The 18,958-nt window shown below is 39.8% G+C and overlaps 1 protein-coding gene across 2 annotated transcripts in view; it reads right to left on the bottom strand.

The window, feature by feature from the left end:
* Window positions 1–18,958, bottom strand: part of NEB (nebulin) — a 212,936-nt gene that overhangs the window by 128,878 nt on the left and 65,100 nt on the right. For both annotated transcript variants that reach the window (XM_003793019.1, XM_012807124.1), the window contains exons 47-60: window positions 16,842–16,946; window positions 15,910–16,017; window positions 14,107–14,418; window positions 13,792–13,998; window positions 12,836–12,940; window positions 11,568–11,675; window positions 8,973–9,284; window positions 8,569–8,772; window positions 5,045–5,149; window positions 3,043–3,150; window positions 2,452–2,763; window positions 1,820–2,023; window positions 997–1,101; window positions 805–912 (exon numbers count right to left, since the gene is read on the bottom strand). In XM_003793019.1, coding sequence (XP_003793067.1) covers window positions 805–912; window positions 997–1,101; window positions 1,820–2,023; window positions 2,452–2,763; window positions 3,043–3,150; window positions 5,045–5,149; window positions 8,569–8,772; window positions 8,973–9,284; window positions 11,568–11,675; window positions 12,836–12,940; window positions 13,792–13,998; window positions 14,107–14,418; window positions 15,910–16,017; window positions 16,842–16,946 — 2,403 coding nt within the window. The remainder of the gene's footprint in view (window positions 1–804; window positions 913–996; window positions 1,102–1,819; window positions 2,024–2,451; window positions 2,764–3,042; window positions 3,151–5,044; window positions 5,150–8,568; window positions 8,773–8,972; window positions 9,285–11,567; window positions 11,676–12,835; window positions 12,941–13,791; window positions 13,999–14,106; window positions 14,419–15,909; window positions 16,018–16,841; window positions 16,947–18,958) is intronic.

The raw sequence follows: 18,958 nt of genomic DNA on the forward strand, positions 1-18,958 counted from the left end.
TGAGACTTTGTCTCAAGAAAAAAGAAAAACCCAAATATTCTTCATATACATGACTTTTAATGGCAGCAGGTATTTTTATCATATGAGTGTTCATTAATGTATCTGACCCCTCTCTGATTATTGAACACTTATTTTTAAATTCTAATGATTAATTTTTATATTTTGAAGATAAAGGAAAAATGTATTTTTTACTTCATGGACAAAAGAAACGGAAAGATAAAAAAAATCAAAAATGTGAGAAAATCCATCTTTTAAAGAAAACGAATATCCATAACCAATTACTGGATACAGAGACAAACACAGTCCACATAGATGGTTGAACTTGGAATTCACTTAGCCTTTGTAGATGCCTTGGTTTATAGAGTGTAAGTTGGGAATATGCAATTGTTGTAAGAAATATACCAGAAAGGAAAGGGTAGAAGCAGGGTAAGGGCAGAAAAACTACCTATCAAGTATAATAAACTCTATTCCTGTGCAATTAACCTATGAAACTAAAATCCCTGTATCTCTGAATCTATTGAAATAAGAAAAAGTGAATCCATCACTGGGATATTATCTGAACTATAGCCGAGTATCCACAGCTTTTGTTCGTCAGCAAATGGATATGTTTTGAAATGCCTGTGGGTGTGGATCCAGTCATAGCTAGAATTTGCCCCTTCTATTGAGAATTTTATCATCATTATTTTAAACCACTTACGGAAAAATGCACAGTTAGCAACAGCTTTAACCTCATAGCTTACTTGCTCTGCAGTAAAGAATTCTTTGAGCCAGAGCTAAGGTGAAAACCCTTCGGGATGCACTTACTTCACTTGCAATGTCTCTGGAGGCCTTGGCTGCCTTGATAGGAATGGCGTCCAGCCTTACATCACAGCCTTTCTTCCTGGTTTCTTCTAGGCCAAGTTTATATAATTTCTAAAATAGACATAAGTGATCGTAAGTTGGATCTATAAAGTGCATTGTGAGGGAAATCTATCATGCACCACGAATACAGCTTACCTCACTGTAATTTATTTGGTTTTGTTTAGCTAGTAGAACTTCAGGGGTGTCTGGCATAATGTGGATGGTGGTTTTATCTTTATCCCAAGCTTCCGTATAGAGGCGCTAAGGGAAATAAAAAGATAGTGACTAATAGAGGCCAGTGATCAATAAAACAAGCTGCTTCTTATTGAGGTAAAGAAATTCTGCTCTTGAGTTGGTATTTTTAGGTCTTCTCACAGAGAAGACAACACTCAAAACCACATTAATATCAAGCAAAAGAATTGAACGTAAAATTTTTATATCTTGGGGCCCAGAAGATGGGGCCAGCGGTCAGAGCCCAGCTACCCAGAACTCATAACCTCATTGTTAAAACCAATATTTGCACTTTTTTCTTTCTCTTTTTCTTCCTCCCTTTCTTTTTCTTTCTTTTTTAAAAGAAAATGGTGGCTTGGCGCCTGTGGCTCAAGCGGCTAAGGTGCCAGCCACATACACCTAAGGTGGCAGGTTCGAATCCCTAGCCCAGGCCCGCCAAACAACAATGATGGCTGCAACCAAAAAAAAAAAATGGCCGGGCGTTGTGGCGGGCGCCTGTGGTCCCAGCTACTTGGGAGGCTGAGGCAGGAGACTCGCTTGAGCCCAGGAGTTGGAGGTTGCTGTGAGCGTGATGCCACAGCACTCTACCCAGGGGGATAGCTTGAGGCTCCGTCTCAAAAAAAAAAAAGAAAATGGTTTCACTTTAATATAATGCTATTATCTTAAGAAAAAAAAATTTTTATAGAAACATATTTTAGTGTTGTCATTAAGAAAATTAATACTTTCCTCAAAGAAAGGAAGGACTTACATGATTCATGGTAATAGCATTATTTTTTGCTAAAACCATAGGTATGGAGTCCATAAGGCTGGAAAATGTGAATTTATCTGGATGTTGCCGGTAAACATGGTCACTCAAGATCTGGGTGGCTCTTTTATTTTTCTCATCCTCTAGAGAACCCGTGGGCATCCATCCAATGCCTCTTAGCCACTGAAGGTCAGACTTGTACAGATTCTGCAATCGCAAGTGATAAATAAATGTAAGCACATGCCCTAAAGAAATAAAGTTTATATATTTTAATACTTGAAGGACTCGGAAATTTTAAAATTTTGATATGAATTATAAATCAACAACATATTCCGATCAGAAGTATATTTTGAAAAACATTTTAACAGATGCACACAGAAAACAACTCAATTCTTCATTCAGTTTTCTAGATCAACAATCTAGAGACTTCCACCAAAACAGCGGGGGCTTTTGTGGCTCTTTCTTTGTGGAATTACGGTACCTTAAGATGTTCAAGGGACTAGCTAGAGCTTAAGCATTCGTCCAGGAAAACAGAACTCAGCTGTGTAAACTCAACTCCCTCGCTATAGGAGGGCTTTCCTATTTGGGAAAGCAGATATAACGTTTTGTTGGACAAAAGAAGATTTTAGACTCACATCGCTCTGAAGGTCATAGGCCTGCCGGGCATGGATGACATCACTCTGGTCGGGCAGGCACGTCCACTGGTGCAGGTAGTTCTTGTAGTCCACGTCGCTGACCAGGGTCTGGCACTTCTTGGCCAGCACCACGCCCAGCATGTCCACTGGGCTGCTGAACTTGGTCTTCCACTTCTCAAAGTCCTTCTTGTACTCCCTGTCACTCTGGATCTTGGCCACGTGCATGGACCACATCATCTTGGGGTCATCTTTGATGTCCCTGGCTCCAATGTGGTGACCAAGCTGCTTGCGAAAGCCTTCTTTGTACTTGTACTAAAGGAAAAAAAATTGTGTCATTCCTTGAGTGTTGCCACCTTTACGGCAATGTACAAAGCACGTTAACTCTAACTATTGTACTTCACCTGGAGAAGCACAGGTTTCAGTTTTTTGATAAGAAAGATTAAAGGCTAAACTCAGCTCCAAATTTCATACATAATAAATGCATCCTTGATCTTATCCCTACTCCTTTAGATTTTGTTCAATTTAAAGTTACATTGAGGCTGCTTTGAAAAGTTGTAATCGAATCAATATCAACAGGGGATAAAGCCTTACTTCGCTAGCAATCTCCCGGGAGGCTTTCGCGGCTTTGATTGGTATGGCGTCGACAGGAAGATCGTAACCTTTTTTCCTCAGCTCCTCGTAACCCATTCGGTAGAGTTTCTGTTAAGAAATGAAGATGATCACTTTGGGAAAACTGTTCTCCACAGACAAAAGCACCACAGTGAATTCGATGCGCTAAATATTTCAGGAGTCCATGAGAATAGCATCCATGGTCTAGAACAGTCAAAGGTAAGTGGGAAAGAATGCCCACTGATTGCCAACGATACTACTTTAAACTTTAAAGCTCCTGAATCATCCAGATCAAAAGTTAATGTCAGCTCTTCACAAATACCATCGTGACCACTAAATGCTTAGTGACCAGGAGATATTCTGAGAAACGCATCCGTAGGTGATTTCATCAGGATTGTGTGGACATGGTTGAGAGCACTTCAACAAACCCAGATGGCACAGTTCCCACCAGACTGTGTGGGACAGCCTCCTGCTCTCAGACTACACACGTGTACAGTATGGGACTGTACTCAGTACTGCAGGAAACTGTCACACAATTGGTGTGTCTCTAAATGTGGAAAAGGTACAGTAAAAATATGGGCTTATAACCTAGTGAGACCACCAAAATATTGTCATGTGGCCCATCACTGTTCTCGTGAGAATCAGGCAGGAGTAAATTGATAGAGAAACGAAATATTACTTAGGTGCAGTTTTCCAGTAAACATTGAATGTTTTTTTAGAAAAAAAGCAACATCGTTTCATCATCTAACTCCTCCAGTGGAGAAATAAATCACACCTAAGGGGCCATGTCTTCAGTGTAGCTAACGTGTTATAAAACAGCATCTACCTCACGATGCACGGCCACCCAGAATAGAATCCTCATCTGTAGGCCACATACACAGCACTTCATAATTACTCAAGTTTCTTAAAGAAAGTTAAAGTAATTAATAACAAGGTTTATATGAAATAATGTTTCTTCAGATTTGTGACATAATAAAATAATTGAAATATAAACTCACTCTTACACAGAAACCAGATTATTTAAAATGCCTACTAATCTTGGACTTGTGTTCACATTTTAGTCCTTTGTGGCATTAATTAATGCATTTTTTTTTTTTTGCATTTTTTGGCTGGGGCTGGGTTTGAACACACCACCTCCAGCATATGGGGCTGGCACCCTACTCCTTTGAGCTACAGGTACCACCCAATTAATGCATTCTTTTTTTCTTAATTAATTAATTAATTTTTTTGAGACAGAGCCTCAAGCTGGCTCCCTGGGTAGAGTTCTGTGGCATCACAACTCGCAGCAACCTCCAATTCCTGGGCTCAAGCAAGTCTCCTGCCTCCGCCTCCCAAGTAGCTGGGACCACAGGTGCCCGCCACAACGCCCGGCTATTTTTTGGTTGCAGCCGTCATTATTGTTTGGTGGCCCGGGCTGGATTCATACCCACCACCTTAGGTGTATGTGATTGGCGCCTTAGCCACTTGAGCCACAGGCACAGAGCCAATTAATGCATTCTTTAATGTTAAAGTCATTCTATAAGGGCTATGAATTTGTTTTTTAAATATTTAATTTTTACATCTATGAATTTTAGGAGTTTATGCCACGATGACAACAAAAATAAAGTGAAGTTCTCCTGCATGGGTCTTGTATGTTTGCTCACCCAAAATTTCACAGAATACCTGCTACATGTCAAGCATGATGTGAGGTGAGCAACTGCAGATTCAGTAAGAATTGTCTGTGCCTGAAAGGAGTGCCTGGTCCACAGCAGGGAGAGTGATAAAAACACTACATTATGATGAGATGCAGAATAACCAACCACAAGGAACAGACAGTGCAACTCCCAATTCTCAATCTGAAGGCCACTAACTAAGGAATCAAAGTCACACGTAGTTTATTAATTAAAATGATTCAGAGATTCAAAAGAACTTATAAACAACTTCACTGACTTAGAAGCAATTAAAGTGAGCTTTCGGAAAACACATGCTGAACTTGAAAACTTACATCGCTTGTGTTGATTAAGTTTGCTTTAGCCAGAACAATGTCAGGTGTATCAGGCATGATGTGGATCTGAGTCTTGTCTTTGTCCCAAGCTTCTCTATACAGTCTCTAAAAGGAGAAATGAAAACTTTTCAGTGGTGTTGTTAGATCAGGGAATGACATCGTTGACTTCAAAAAGAATTTCTGAATTCATTTGAATTAAACATTATATAGAATTGATCACAGAAGCAGAAAATGGATGCATTATTTCTTGACTTATCTAGGGCATAATTACCTTTTGAAATACAGGTTACAGGTCACTTTTTCCAAAGTTAGATAATCTTTCCTTTAAGACATTAACCCAGGTGATTAGAGTTTTGGCAATGTTAACAAATGGCACACGGTTTTCTACTTTAAAGTCCTCCTCAGTGACTTATTCAAAGTATGCCTAGAAATTAACAAGTCTCATTTCCCATGTGGCTTATTACTTAGTGTGAGACCCCATGATTATTTTGGAAGATTAAGGTTAGAAAACGTATCAGAATTTCTTGGCTCTCCCAGAGCCATCCTCATGTCTGTCTTCAACAAATGACAAAGGGACCCAAGAAAAATCTCATGGATTTACTCAATAAAACCAGGGGGTGAAAATTGGATGAAAAATATAACATTTTTTAGACAGTATCAGAAAATATCTTCACCAGATATCTCATCAATTACAAAAGATAAAATGGTTACAGCGAGGGAACATGACAGTGTCATTTTAACAAAGTGATCAAAGTTAAAATTGTCAGCAATGGGACAAATTGATAGCCTGTGCCTCCTGATATGATGTACTGAGGAAGACATGTGTGAAATCCTTCTGAAAAGACACAATCTGAATCTAATCACCAAGTCCCCCTGGAAACCCCATCCTGATGGAGATTCCACAAAATAACTAGCTTATATTCTTGACAAATGGAGAACAAGGAAATAGTGAGAGACCAGTTTAGAGTCAAGAAGAGCAAACACCTGATAGGTAATGCAATGTGTGGTCTGGGATTAAATCCTAGACAAGACAAAGTGGTTTTTTTTTGCTATAAAAGACACTAGTGATAAAATAGAATGAATTCTGTAAACCAGTATTTTGGACTAGTGGACTAGTCAAAATTAAATTTGTGGTTATAATCATTACACTGTGATTATGTAAGAGAATGTTTTTATTTTCGGGAAATACACACTGAAATATTTTGGGTTTAGAGGAGCACCATGAAGCAGTTTACTTTCTCATGTGGGTAGAAATGTGTGTGTATCTACAGGTGCACACGTGGACAGAGATACAGACATAGGTAGGAAAGAGAGAGAGAAGGAGAGGGAGAAAGAGGAAAAGATGGAGACAGCAAATGTGATAAAATATTAACATTTGGGGAATCTGTGTGAAGATTGTGTCTGTGTGTGTATGTGTGTGTGTGCATACATACATAAGGATTATGTGTACTGTTTTTAACTTATCTGTATGCTTGAAATGATTTCAATATGAAAATTTTAAACATCTCTCTGACTTCTTGGATGTGTCAATATCTCTTTCAGGTGTACAATCCAAGATGTATGAGGCTGGCACTTTTTTTTTTCCTGAACATGATTACTATGGTGTATATAACTCAGAAAAGACCTTCAGGACCAAAAGCAAGGCTGGCTAATCTCCACCAACATGTATCCTGCGTCTGCACTAACCTTTTTGATTAAGTAACGCGAGAGCTTCTCAACCTCTATCAGTACTATGAGTATTGCACACGGGGTTCTTTGCCGTGGGGGGGCTTCCCTGTGCACTGTGGCAGGTTTGGCGACATCCCTGGCTTCTATCCACCACATGCCAGGAACATGTCACCTTCAAGTTGTGAAAACTAAATATTTTTCCAAATGCTGCTAAATGTCCTCAGTGGGACAAGATTGTTCGTGGTTGAGAACCACTAGCTAGACCATTTATTCAACTCCAGGTGCCACTCACTCTGGAACACAGAGAAGATGCTGATACTGTTTGCACTGGGATAGACATATTGGTTGAGGGCCCCAGCTGGCCCAGGTCTGCCCAGCTGTCCCGAGGCTTGAGCAGACTACTATTTCAGCAACCCTCAAGCTAGAGTGCTGTGAGGGACATCTGTCTTGGGACACTCATGTTGACAGACTTTATGACCCACAGTTTCTCTCATAGTGTCAGTTTCTTTCCTGTTTCATGGTAAAGATAGAAAATTGGATTCTAAGAAAAGAGAAATATTTTGGACAAAGTTTTTTCTTTCTTTCTTTTTTTTTTAAGAGACAGAGTCTCACTTTATGGCCCTTGGTAGAGTGCCATGGCATCACAGCTCACAGCAACCTCCAACTCCTGGGCTTAGGCGATTCTCCTGCCTCAGCCTCCCAAGTAGCTGGGACTACAGATGGCCACCATAACGCCCAGCTATTTTTTTGTTGCAGTTTGGCCAGGGCTGGGTTCAAACCCGCCACCCTCGGTATATGGGGCTGGCGCCCTACCTACTGAACCACAGGCACTGCCCTCACAAATTTCTTTCTTTCTGAGTCAGTCTTTTAGATTTAAACTGTCATCATAAAAAAACAGTAAAAGAACAAATGAATACTTAAACATTCATGGTAAAGCTGACAGTTCTGAAAAATCAGAATTTCAAGTTTTTGTGAGGAGCTGGTTGAGAAGAAAGGAGCTATAATTTATCATTACTCACTATAAGCTGATTACAAGCTGACGTGTAAGTTTAAAAACTTCTAATATACATGATTTATATAATGTGTAGCACAGTACATGTGGCGGTATATTTAGATCCTCCCAAGAGCCAGATGATAAAACTACTATATATACAAACTTTCTAACCAGCTCCAGAATCTCGCTACACATAATCCGACTTTCTGCAATGGTCAGGGTTAGGCTTTTCCCTGAGTAGTGATGAGTAATCTTTCCCTTCTTTGCATAGAATTACTCTACATTGTTATCTTACATCTACTTAAATCAACAAATATTTGGTAAGCACCTACTATGTGCTAAACACTGGTGCCAGTGCTGAGGAAGAAAATAAGTTGAATATAGAATACACAATATATTTATTTACTGGGATATATAATTATTGAGTTATTTTGATGCAGCTGAACTAAATGCATTATAAGCATTTGGTAGAAAATGCACTTTTTATAACATATCCACTGTGCCTGCGTAAGATGCTTAGAATCTTGCCCCCTCATATATACCCCAACCAAAAATCTGGGTCTTTCGTGCCCTCAAGTTTTAAAGAAAGAAAGTTCAATAGTTTTCTCATTATATCCTGGTTAACTAGAGAAACAAATAAGTTTTGGGATGACAAAAATCAGCATAGTTTGCTAGTAACATGCTAGTCCATGTTACATGATTCAGCATAATAGTTGATAATTCAGATAAAGCGACCCGATGTAAACCATCACGCCGTGCGGTGTGAGGCAAGGTTGCTGTTGTATTCACTAACTCAGTAAATGTTATCGAGCAACTACCCAGTACTATAACCCATTGTATTCATTGCCAAGAAGGTACTCACATCACTCCTATTTTTGGCATTGGTCTTTGCCAGAACTATGTCCATGGCGTCAGGAATGCTGGTGAACTTGTTTTTGTCTGGAGGCTGACGGTATTTCTTCTCGCTGATGATTTCTGAAGCCCGCTTATTTTTTTCTGCCTCCAAAGAACCCAGGGGACTCCATCCTATGCCCCTCAGCCACTCCAGGTCAGACTTATACAAATTCTGCGAATAGACAAAGCAAGCTGTCAAAATCTCATTCTCACCTGGCCTCTTGACTCAAGTGATTCTCTGCATTTCATACAGATGCACTTTAGATTTCCAATGATAATTCCTTTTTCCAGTTTCTTTGTCTCTATGACTAATTGGTTACCCACGTGAAATAAGAAGTAATATATAAACTATTGAATTTCATAAGAACTGACCTCACTTTGTAGTTCATAAACTTTTTTAGCTTGGATAACATCATTCTGGTCGGGCAGGCACGTCCAGCCATGTAAGTAGTTCCTGTAGTCCACGTCGCTGACCAGGGCCTGGCACTTCTTGGCCAGCACCACCCCCAGCATGTCCACTGGGCTGCTGAACTTGGTCTTCCACTTCTCAAAGTCCTTCTTGTATTCTCTTTCACTCTGCATTTTGGCTACATTCATGGACAGCACAAGCTTTGGGTCATCTTGCAGGCTCCGGAATCCAATATGATGGCCAACCTGCTTTCGGTAGCCTTGTTTGTATTTAAACTGAAATGAGAGAAAACACAATTCTTTTGTTAACATGAACACAGGCCACGTCCAGTTCAGTTTCCTATGTTTCCATGGTTGTTTTCCAACACTGAAATGAGAGGAGGTATATCTGTGCTAACTTAGTAAGAAATGTTTACTTACTTAAACAAGTAAACCTTAAATGGAGGCTTCCAAAAAAACCTAACACAGTTGAGTATCAAGAAAGCTTATGATAAGAAATTACGTCCAGCTAGAGCCACAGATATATGCTTAGACCACTATATAATTCATCCATGTATCAAAAACCACTCGTACCCCCTAAATCTATTGAAAGAAAAAAAGAAATTTTTTTTTACATATTTATATGTAAATGCTCAGGGGGTTAAGTTGACTATAACCTCAATATAAGCAAAATTGCTCATAAAAAACCAGCGCCAGTTTATCTGTAGGGGGCGCAGATAAGCTCCTTTACTCCGGCCTGACTTCCTGTATCAAGAAAACAACATTAAATATTTTTTTAGAATATAAAAGTATAAGTTCATTTTATATTAGAGAGAAGGGAAGTAGTGGAGGGAAGAGAAGAGTAAGATGGAGAAAGAGAGAAAAAAGAGAGCAGGGAGTGAGAGGGGGTGACGGGGGTGGGGGAGAGAAAAGGAACAAGAGAATGGCAGGCTATCCCAAGAAAGCAAGGGAGAACGCTGACCGAGAAAACAATAGTAAATTTTGAGATGAGTTTTGAAAAAATGGGATACATCACAAATAGAATGGTCACTATAAAACTGAAACCAAATGAGGACAAATAAGAAACTTAAAGTGTTTGAACAGCTGTCAAGTAGAAGGGGAAATAAGCCACTTTGTGTGGTTTATTGAACAGAGGCCTCGCATTGATTGGTAAAATACTTAGATAAAAGTCAGGAAGTATATAATGGTAACTGGAGATGTTCCCACAGAGAAATGGCCTGCGCTGAAAGACACCAAAACTCTTATCTTTGTGACATCCATAGACTGTTTGGGACGGAAGAAGGTGGGTCACTGAGTGGGAAATCAGAGTAAATAATCTCTATGTTATCTTCCAAATTCTATGATTCTGATTTATTAAGTACTCATAACCTAGTTCTAATTTTCTGAAATTTTGTAAATATAAAAACATTTGAAATTGAGAGGACATGCAATCTTTATAATGATGGTGAAGTTCACTAATAGTTGATTTAATTTTAGAGTAAGATTTTTAAAAGTTCTAACTATGTGAAAAGAAGTTAGCCACTATAATTGTTGGGTTGTTAGAAAATCACTGATGCTATTTCTTGAAATCTAAACTAACTTTACCATATAACACTAAATAAAAATGAGTTTACTTTCTGGGGAAAGTAGGTTCATCACCTCATCAACTCATTTTAATGAGGGATTGACCTGCAAACCAAAGAATAATAATAATACATCATCAAATTAACTTTCTATCATTTCTGGAATGCCACAAATTAACTAAGTGAGCTGGAATCTTCTCTTATATTTTTAGAATTTCTTGTCAGATTCTGTCTTTAAGTACTCTTTCTCTCCACTCTGTATTCAATTTATTATCTGTCCATTTGAATTTGTCTGAAATAGATAAGTAGAAAACAGGAAAATTGTTTTTTTTTTCTTTGAGACAGAGCCTCAAACTGTTGCCCTGGGTAGAGTGCTGTGGCATCACAGCTTACAGCAACCTCCAACTCTTGGGCTCAAGTGAGTCTCCTGCCTCCGCCTCCGCCTCCCAAGTAGCTGGGACCACAGGCACCTGCCACAACGCCTGGCTATTTTTTTTGGTTGCAGCCATTGTTGTTTGGCGGGCCCAGGCTGGATTCGAACCCACCACCTTAGGTGTATGTGGCTGGCACCTTAGCCACTTGAGCCACAGGTGCCGAGCCAGGAAAATTGTTTTTAAGCAAAGTAGGAAAAAAACTGAAATCTCTGGCTCCTTTGGAATATCCCAAAACATAGCATCTTAATACAATGGATCTTATGGGTCCTCTGGCCCAACCTCTATTCAGGAAGCTCCTTTTGAGTGAATTCCAGGCAAACCAAGGTGGTAAGAGAAAAGGAAGGGAAGATGACATTTCAAAAGGTAAAGCCTGTCCATTAAAATAGTTACCAACCTTACATTAGCCGATTCAGATAAAAACATATCACTTTAGGGACGGCACCTGTGCCTCAAAGGAGTAGGGCGCCAGCCCCATATGCTGGAGGTGGCGGGTTCAAACCCAGCCCCGGCCAAAAACTGAAAAAAAAAAAAAGTATCACTTTAGAAGTCAAACTAGTACTTACATCACTAGCAATGTCTCTCGAAGCTTTGGCCAGCTGTACAGAAATTGCATCGACTGGGAGATCGTAGCCTTTCTTCAAAGCTTCTTCCCATCCAAGTTTGTAGAGTTTCTAAAATTTAAAGAAATTCTTTATTATTATTCTGTCCCAATACATTACTTAGCACAAGTTTACACAGAGAGTGGATATCAAATTATAAGATCATCTACCTACCCTGTCTTTAAAGACAGAGATTAAAAAAGAAACAGGATGTTTAAAAGTGTAAAAAAAAAAAAAACAAAGCACTAACTCAGCATCATATGACCTGGATTTAATTTTTTTGACTCTGAGACTCCTTGGTGGTATATCTGAGTGTGGCTTTAACGGATCAGGAGAAACAGGAATATGGTCATTTCAGGTATTATCAGGTACCCCTCCCTCTGCTATTAAATACTGGGGGGTCATGATTTTGGACACAGATATTAAGATAATTGATAACAAAGGGAAAATCAGATCACAAAATTTTAATTAGCTAAGTGGCAAAAGTAATAGATGATAAAATGCCTTCCGTAAGCTGTAATAAGTGAGTTAAACTTTTCTGAGTCAAATTCACTGAATGGATGTGTACACATTGAAACTGTTAAAATGTTAATAGTTGTCCATCCAATGCTTTTTATGAGGCAGGCACTGTGCTGAGGGCCTTCCATGGCACTGGTCCTCATGGTAATTCAATGTGATAGGCACTTTTATGGTCCCAGTTTTAGGGATGAGGAAACTGAGATATAGACAGGTAAGTGATTTCTCCAATATAAAACTCATTAATGGCAAAGTTAAAACTGCATCCCTGTTTGATGCTTATTTATTTATTTATTTATTTGTGTAATTTATTAGAAATGGGCATCTCCCTATGGAGACCCAAGCTGGACTCACACTCCTGGGCTCAAGGGATCCTCTTGCCTCAGCCTCCTGAGTCGCTAGGACTACAGGTGTGTGCCACCACACCCAGCTATTTGATGCAATTTTGCAATAAATATTTATTGATTTCCTACTGTGCACCAAGCACAATGAGCACAGAGAGAAAAAAAATGACAAAGAACTTAGACCTCCATGGAGCACACAGCTGTCTAAAACCCTTACTTTTTATGCTGTTACGCAACAGCTGCAGGCTCACCAGTTCGAGTCATTCTCTTTCATTGCTTCAGCATTATATTGATTATTTATCATGACATGTTTTTGTAAGCTTAATAAGTTTCAAGGCAAAACTTAAGAGCAATTTTATTATGTAGCTTTACCTGACTATATAGCGTTTGATTCTGCTTGGCTTGTAAAATATCTGGTGTATCAGGCATCACATGAACCTTGGTCTTATCTTTATTCCAATCAACGGTGTATAAATACTAGGAAGTGGGGGGGAAAAAGACATAGTAAATTTGAATAACTGTTCAGGACAAACAGGAAACCAAAAAAACATGTAATACTTAAATGCACACAATTTGTAATAGTAAGCAGAAATGAAAATAGAATATAAATTCAGAAAAGACACTGAAAGGAAACTCAGACTTTTAAAAATAATGTTTGCAGTATTTTCTATCTTATAGAATGGATGGCAAATACTTAAGACACAATAATTAAGAAAACAAATAATGTCTAACACAATTAGAAGGGTAAGAGAAGAAAAAATAAGGGTGGGCAGGAGAAAAAAATGGTGTAGGGCAGTGGTCCCCAACCTTGTTGGCAGCAGGGACTGGTTTCATGGAAGATTTTTCCATGGATGTTGGGGGATGGAGGGCCTGCAGCAGGGAGTTGGTGTCGGGATGATTCAAGCATACGACATCTCTACCTCAGAGTATCAGGCATTAGATTATCGTTAAGGAACATGCAACCCAGACCCCCCACATGCACGGTCTATAGTAGGGTTCACACTCCCATGAGAATCTAATGCCACCACAGATCTGACAAGGGGCAGAGCTCAGGCCACCGGTGATGTGAATGATGGGTAGCGGCTGTAAAGACAGATGAAGCTTTCCTTGCCTGGGGTTCACCTCCTGCTGTGTGCCCCATTCCTAACAGGCCACAGACAGGGACTGGTCCATGGCCCGGGAGGTTGGGGACTACAGGTATAGGGGGTGATCCAGAAAGTTTATCACTGCCTAGGAGCAGTGAACCCAAATCAAGTTTCCCAAACCAGACCCAGAACCTGCTAGCCTTTTGTCCCCTGGGAGCTGTGTGGAAGGGCAACTTCCTCTACCTTGTTCATGGTGTGTGCATTCTGCTTGGCAAGCACCATGTCCATGGAATCAGACAGCTTGTTAAACTGGAAGTTGCTGGGGTGCTGGCGGTATTTCTTTTCACTGGCATACTCAGTTGCTTTCTTGGCCTTTTCCACTTCTAGAGAGCCAGCTGGACTCCAGCCAAGCCCTTTGTACCATTCATTGTAGTCCTGCTTATACTCATTCTAGAAAGAGAAGAAGCAAATTCCAGCTCATTTTTATCAATTTGACCTAGAAGTACGGCATACAAGATTGCATTCTCTTTCCATCGTGCAAACAGAAGGGAGTCTTACGTCGCTCTGTATGTGATTCATGTTCCTGCTCAGCTCGATGTTCATTGCATCGGGGAGGAGGATGTATCTGTGAATCAGGTGCTTGTAGTTGGTGTTGGTGATGTTGGCTTGGGCATCCTTAGCGGCCGTGACACTGAGCATGTCGGCAGGCGTGTGGTAGCTGGTCTTTGTCTTCTCGTAGTTTTTCTTATACTCCCGATCAGACTGCATTTTAGCCACTTGCATGGAGTGGACTAATTTGGGATCATCCTCAAGGCTGCGGAAACCAACCATTTTCCCCCTCTCCTTTTCATAATTATACTTGTATTTATACTGTGAAGAAAACATGAACACGTATACAGAACAATTCCCTTGACTACAAATCATTTTAGTGTTAATATTCTGCCTTCCATAGGAAGTAACATCTGTAAGGAGCTCTCCAGTTCACAACACATGTTTTCCACATTTACCTATGTAACTTGATAATCGCAACTATACCTAGTGAGGTGGATAAAAAAGTTCTTATTCCTGCCCCCATTTGACAGATGAGTAAGCTGGGACCCAGGGAGGTGAGTGACTTGCTGAGGTCACTAAGGATTAGAATCTTTGGGATGAGGTACCACACTAGCCACACACATACTCTGTTATTAGTGCTAAAGAGGCCTTTCACAGGTAATGAGAACACACGAGAGAGAGAGACAGACAGACAGACAGACAGACAGAGAGAGAGAAGGCAGAATGATTGGGGCAGCCAGTCATTTACTGATGAGGACAAGTTCAGCTATGAGGTACTCAGTATAATTTTAGAGTAGCCTTGTATTTGTGGAGCTCGTTTTCCTTTAAGACTCTCTAAATTGCAATAATGGGGAAGAAATTTTAGTATTTATCATTCCAACTTTCCTCTACAGAAGAGAGAGCTTGGTCCATGGAAAGCTTCTTCTTCTGCCCCTGTCCTTGTGAGAGGTTGAATACAAGTTAGGGTGTAGGAACTCAGAGAGCCAAGTAGTGGAGTGGAGCAGAGGGAGGAGATGTGGAGTTCTCAGGGTAACAAGTGGGCAGGGCATTGGGCTGGATAGGGAGGGAAGATGAAGTCCAGAGATGGGAAAGCAGAGAGAATAAAGCTGGAGAAGAAATTAGTAGTCAAGGAAAGAGTGCTCTAAAGTATGTTTTCCACCCCAGGACCCCAAAGTCATTAAATCCTCCCTGTGAGGGGATTTCTTATGGAAACCACCAAATGAAAGAATTGAATTTCCATTAGGTGCTATGTTAGGACAGTAGTGTGCTGGTATACTAGTTTTCAAGGAGATGAGGAGAGCCCTAATTGGTAGTATTTGCCAATTCCTGTGGTGTAAAGATTCCCATCATAGCTAACGTCAGGCTACCATTGCAAAATGCCTAATTATTTAACTACCAGTTGTCAGGAGCTTGAACGACCAGTGTACCACTGCGTGAAACATCCCACCAGGAAGTCAGATCTGAAGAAGCAGCAGGTAAGAATAACGCAAACCTTTCACCAAGAAAACTGAGTGAAAGGCTTTGGATTTCTATAAGCCATGACCTTGGTGACAGCATTCAAGGACAATTCACCTAGCCCTCCTGAGTCAGGGAGCTGACATCTATGAGGATCATGATGTGGTTGGCATTCTTTTTTTTCCCCCAGAAATATCAAAGAAAACACAAAAGCAAGGCTAATAAGCATTCACAGAGCAAAGTGAATATGAACACAAGTTTTCATATTTTATCCACTCAATGTTTCTAGAGCTCAGCCCTTATTATTTTGGTTGATTAAAACCCCGCCTGGTGACAGCTTTCCTGCAGACTTACATCACTCGCTATGTCTCTCGAAGCCTTGGCAGCTTTGATAGGAATTGCATCAGTTCTGAGATCATAGCCTTTCTTTTTAGACTCTTCCAAAGAAAGTTTGTAGAGTTTCTGTAAAGAGAGGCAAGGAGAATAGGTTTCTTCTAAATAAGAAAGCCTAGGCATTTTTTTTTAGAAGAGTAAACTAGCACTGTGACATCTTTTGAAAGAAAATCTTTTACAAAATTAAACATTCTCATGACACTACCAAAAAAAGTCAAAATTACTTTCATCTTCTTACGTCAAAAGAAGACTCCACTGTTTTTACAATCAACACTTTATAAATATATTTATTTATATAATTATGTGGATTCTATAGTTTAAAAAAAGGCTTGGTGATTCCACATCCCTGTGGAATTCAAAGAAAGAAAATTTTAAAAATAGGTAGGATTAGAGGATCTCCTAGCAACTATGGTTAGGATAAGAAATGAAATGAAACATCAGTGCATTTATTTTCTAGTCAATATGGCACATTCCTTGTTATGGGGCTTGCCCCAAATTCTTCAAAATGTACATCTTCCTATTCCATTTAACCTCTTCTTTAGAACCATCTCAAAAGCCTGATGGAGATGCTCTCTCAAAATGAGGTCCCTGAACTCTAGCTTCCTTTTCCTCTTCTCCTGGCCCCCATGCCCTTCTTGTCCTACCAAGTCTCATAGTTTGACAAAGAGAGTCTGCACCTGCAGCAGGATTCAATCCCCCTTCAAATCCCCAACTTGCTGCTCCAACCCTATTGACAGGCCTACATCAGCTCTTAGCAAATCTCATTTGTGCATTTCCACTGTTGGATTTAAAACATTTACTCTCATAATTGAGAGAGATGTTAGTTAATTAATTTGTTTTTACTGGGTCAAATGGGCTGGAAAGAACAGTAACAATGGGGAAATTATACTTACATCACTCATATTAATTGCATTTGCCTTTGCCAGAATAATCTGGGGGATATCAGGCATGATGTGAACTTTGGTCTTATCAGCCTCCCATGCTTGTTTATAGAGGTGCTGGAGAAAAAAAAAAAGTGCAAGTTAGTGTTTAAAATCTTAAAAGGAAAAAAAAATAAATAAAATCTTAAAAGGAGCTCACTTATTACATATCCATCATTGTGTACATACATGTATATATCAATATTTTGTATATTCTTATTAGCTAGGTTTTTAAAGCAAGTTTTTCATGGAAAAGTTGTTCATTCAAACTGCAGTAGAAGGGCTGTGAGATGGGAAGGACAAGCACACTTTCCCTCATTTTATAGACTGGAGACAGCAGCTCCTGCCTAACATTTTCTTCTGCATAGTCAAACACATCTATAATCCTTTTTAGATATAAATGAGGCCATGTAATACATAAGGTTCTACATCTTGCTTTATTACTTAATAATGTAGGCTGGATGTCTTTGAACCTTCTTGTAATAACTTACTTCATTCATTTAAAGAGCTGCGTAGTATTTCATTAGGAGGTATAAACTGATTGATTCAACCAGTTCTCTGCTGATGGATATTCAATGTGTCATCTCTGGTCTTTTTGTATTAACAGCAATAATGTCATGATCTTTGCAGGGGATATGGAGATGCACGCCCAGACACTTATTTGAGGAAGGACTTGATCTCCTAGCTTTTGGTAAAGAGCCCCTAAGTTGTCAGATGTCTTGCTCAAGAGTATGCCCTTTCCAGATGGCCATATCCAACGACTCATCAAAGTGGGGGTACAAAGGTCTTGCCATTTCAACTCAACTCAGGACACTACAGATAGGCAACACCTGAGAGCCCACCATGGGACTGGCTGAGGTTTTGTGGGGCCTGCATCATAGATTAACTTCTCCCCCTGTCCTGCCCTTTCTCCCAATCACTGAAAAATACCCTGTACCCCAAATTTCATCTCAGCATCCCTTCACAGAAACCCTAAACTTCAAAAAACACTATTTTGTGTATGTATGTATGATAGGTATATCTTTGCACACATTTATAAGGATTTCTATGGGGTAATAAACACCCACCTGAACTTTTTTTTGAGACAGAGTCTCAAGCTGTCACTCTGGGTAGAGTGCTGTTATGTCACAGCTCACAGCAACCTCAAACTCTTGGGCTTAAGCGATTCTCTTGCCTCAGCCTCCCAAATAGCTGGAACTCTAGGCACCCACCACAATGCCCAGCTATTTTTGTTGTTGTTGCAGTTGTCATTGTTGTTTTAGTTGGCCCGGGCCAAGTTCAAACCCATCAGCCTTGGTGTATGTGTCTGATGCCCTACCCACTGAGCTACGGGCTCTGCCTGAACTTTTAATTTTAACAAATATTAACAAGTTTTCCACTAAAAATTCACATTAACATTAACTCCCTTATTGATACTGTGTATAACACAACTTTTTACTCTTTGAAAACCTGATAGATGTAAATGATATCTCTTTGTTTCAGCCAGGCTTAATTAAAACAAAAATAACCTTCTTCTAGACTAGGGGTTGGAAAACATTTTCTGTAAAGTGCCATATAGTAAGTATTTTAGGTTTAGGGGGCCATACTGTCTCTGTCATTAACTATCCTACTCAACTATAGTATAGCGCAAAAGCAGCCGTAAACAATACGCAAATGAATAGCTGTAACTGTGTTATCGTAAAACTTTATTTACAAAAACAGTAATTTTCTGACCCTTATTTTAGATAGTTCTACCCAGTAGAACTTTTGGCAATGACAAAAAGTTCTGTACTGTCAATATGGTAGCCCCTACTCACACAGAGCTACTGAATACTTGACATGTGGCTAATGCAAATGAGAACTGAATTATTATTATAATTTTTTTGAGACAAAGTTTCACTATGTCACCCTTGGTAGAGTGCTGTGCTGTCACAGCTCACAGCAACCCAAGCTCTTGGGCCTAAGTTAGGCTCCCAAGTAGCTGGGACTATAGGCACCTGCCATAACGCACAGCTATTTTTTGGTTACAGTTGCCCTTGTTGTTTAGCAAGCCAGGGATGAGTTTGAACCTGCCAGCTCTAGTGTACGTGACTGGTGCCCTAACCACTGAG

Source organism: Otolemur garnettii, unplaced genomic scaffold (assembly GCF_000181295.1).
Source record: "Otolemur garnettii isolate 467f Iridium unplaced genomic scaffold, OtoGar3 scaffold00064, whole genome shotgun sequence".
NCBI lineage: Eukaryota > Metazoa > Chordata > Mammalia > Primates > Galagidae > Otolemur > Otolemur garnettii.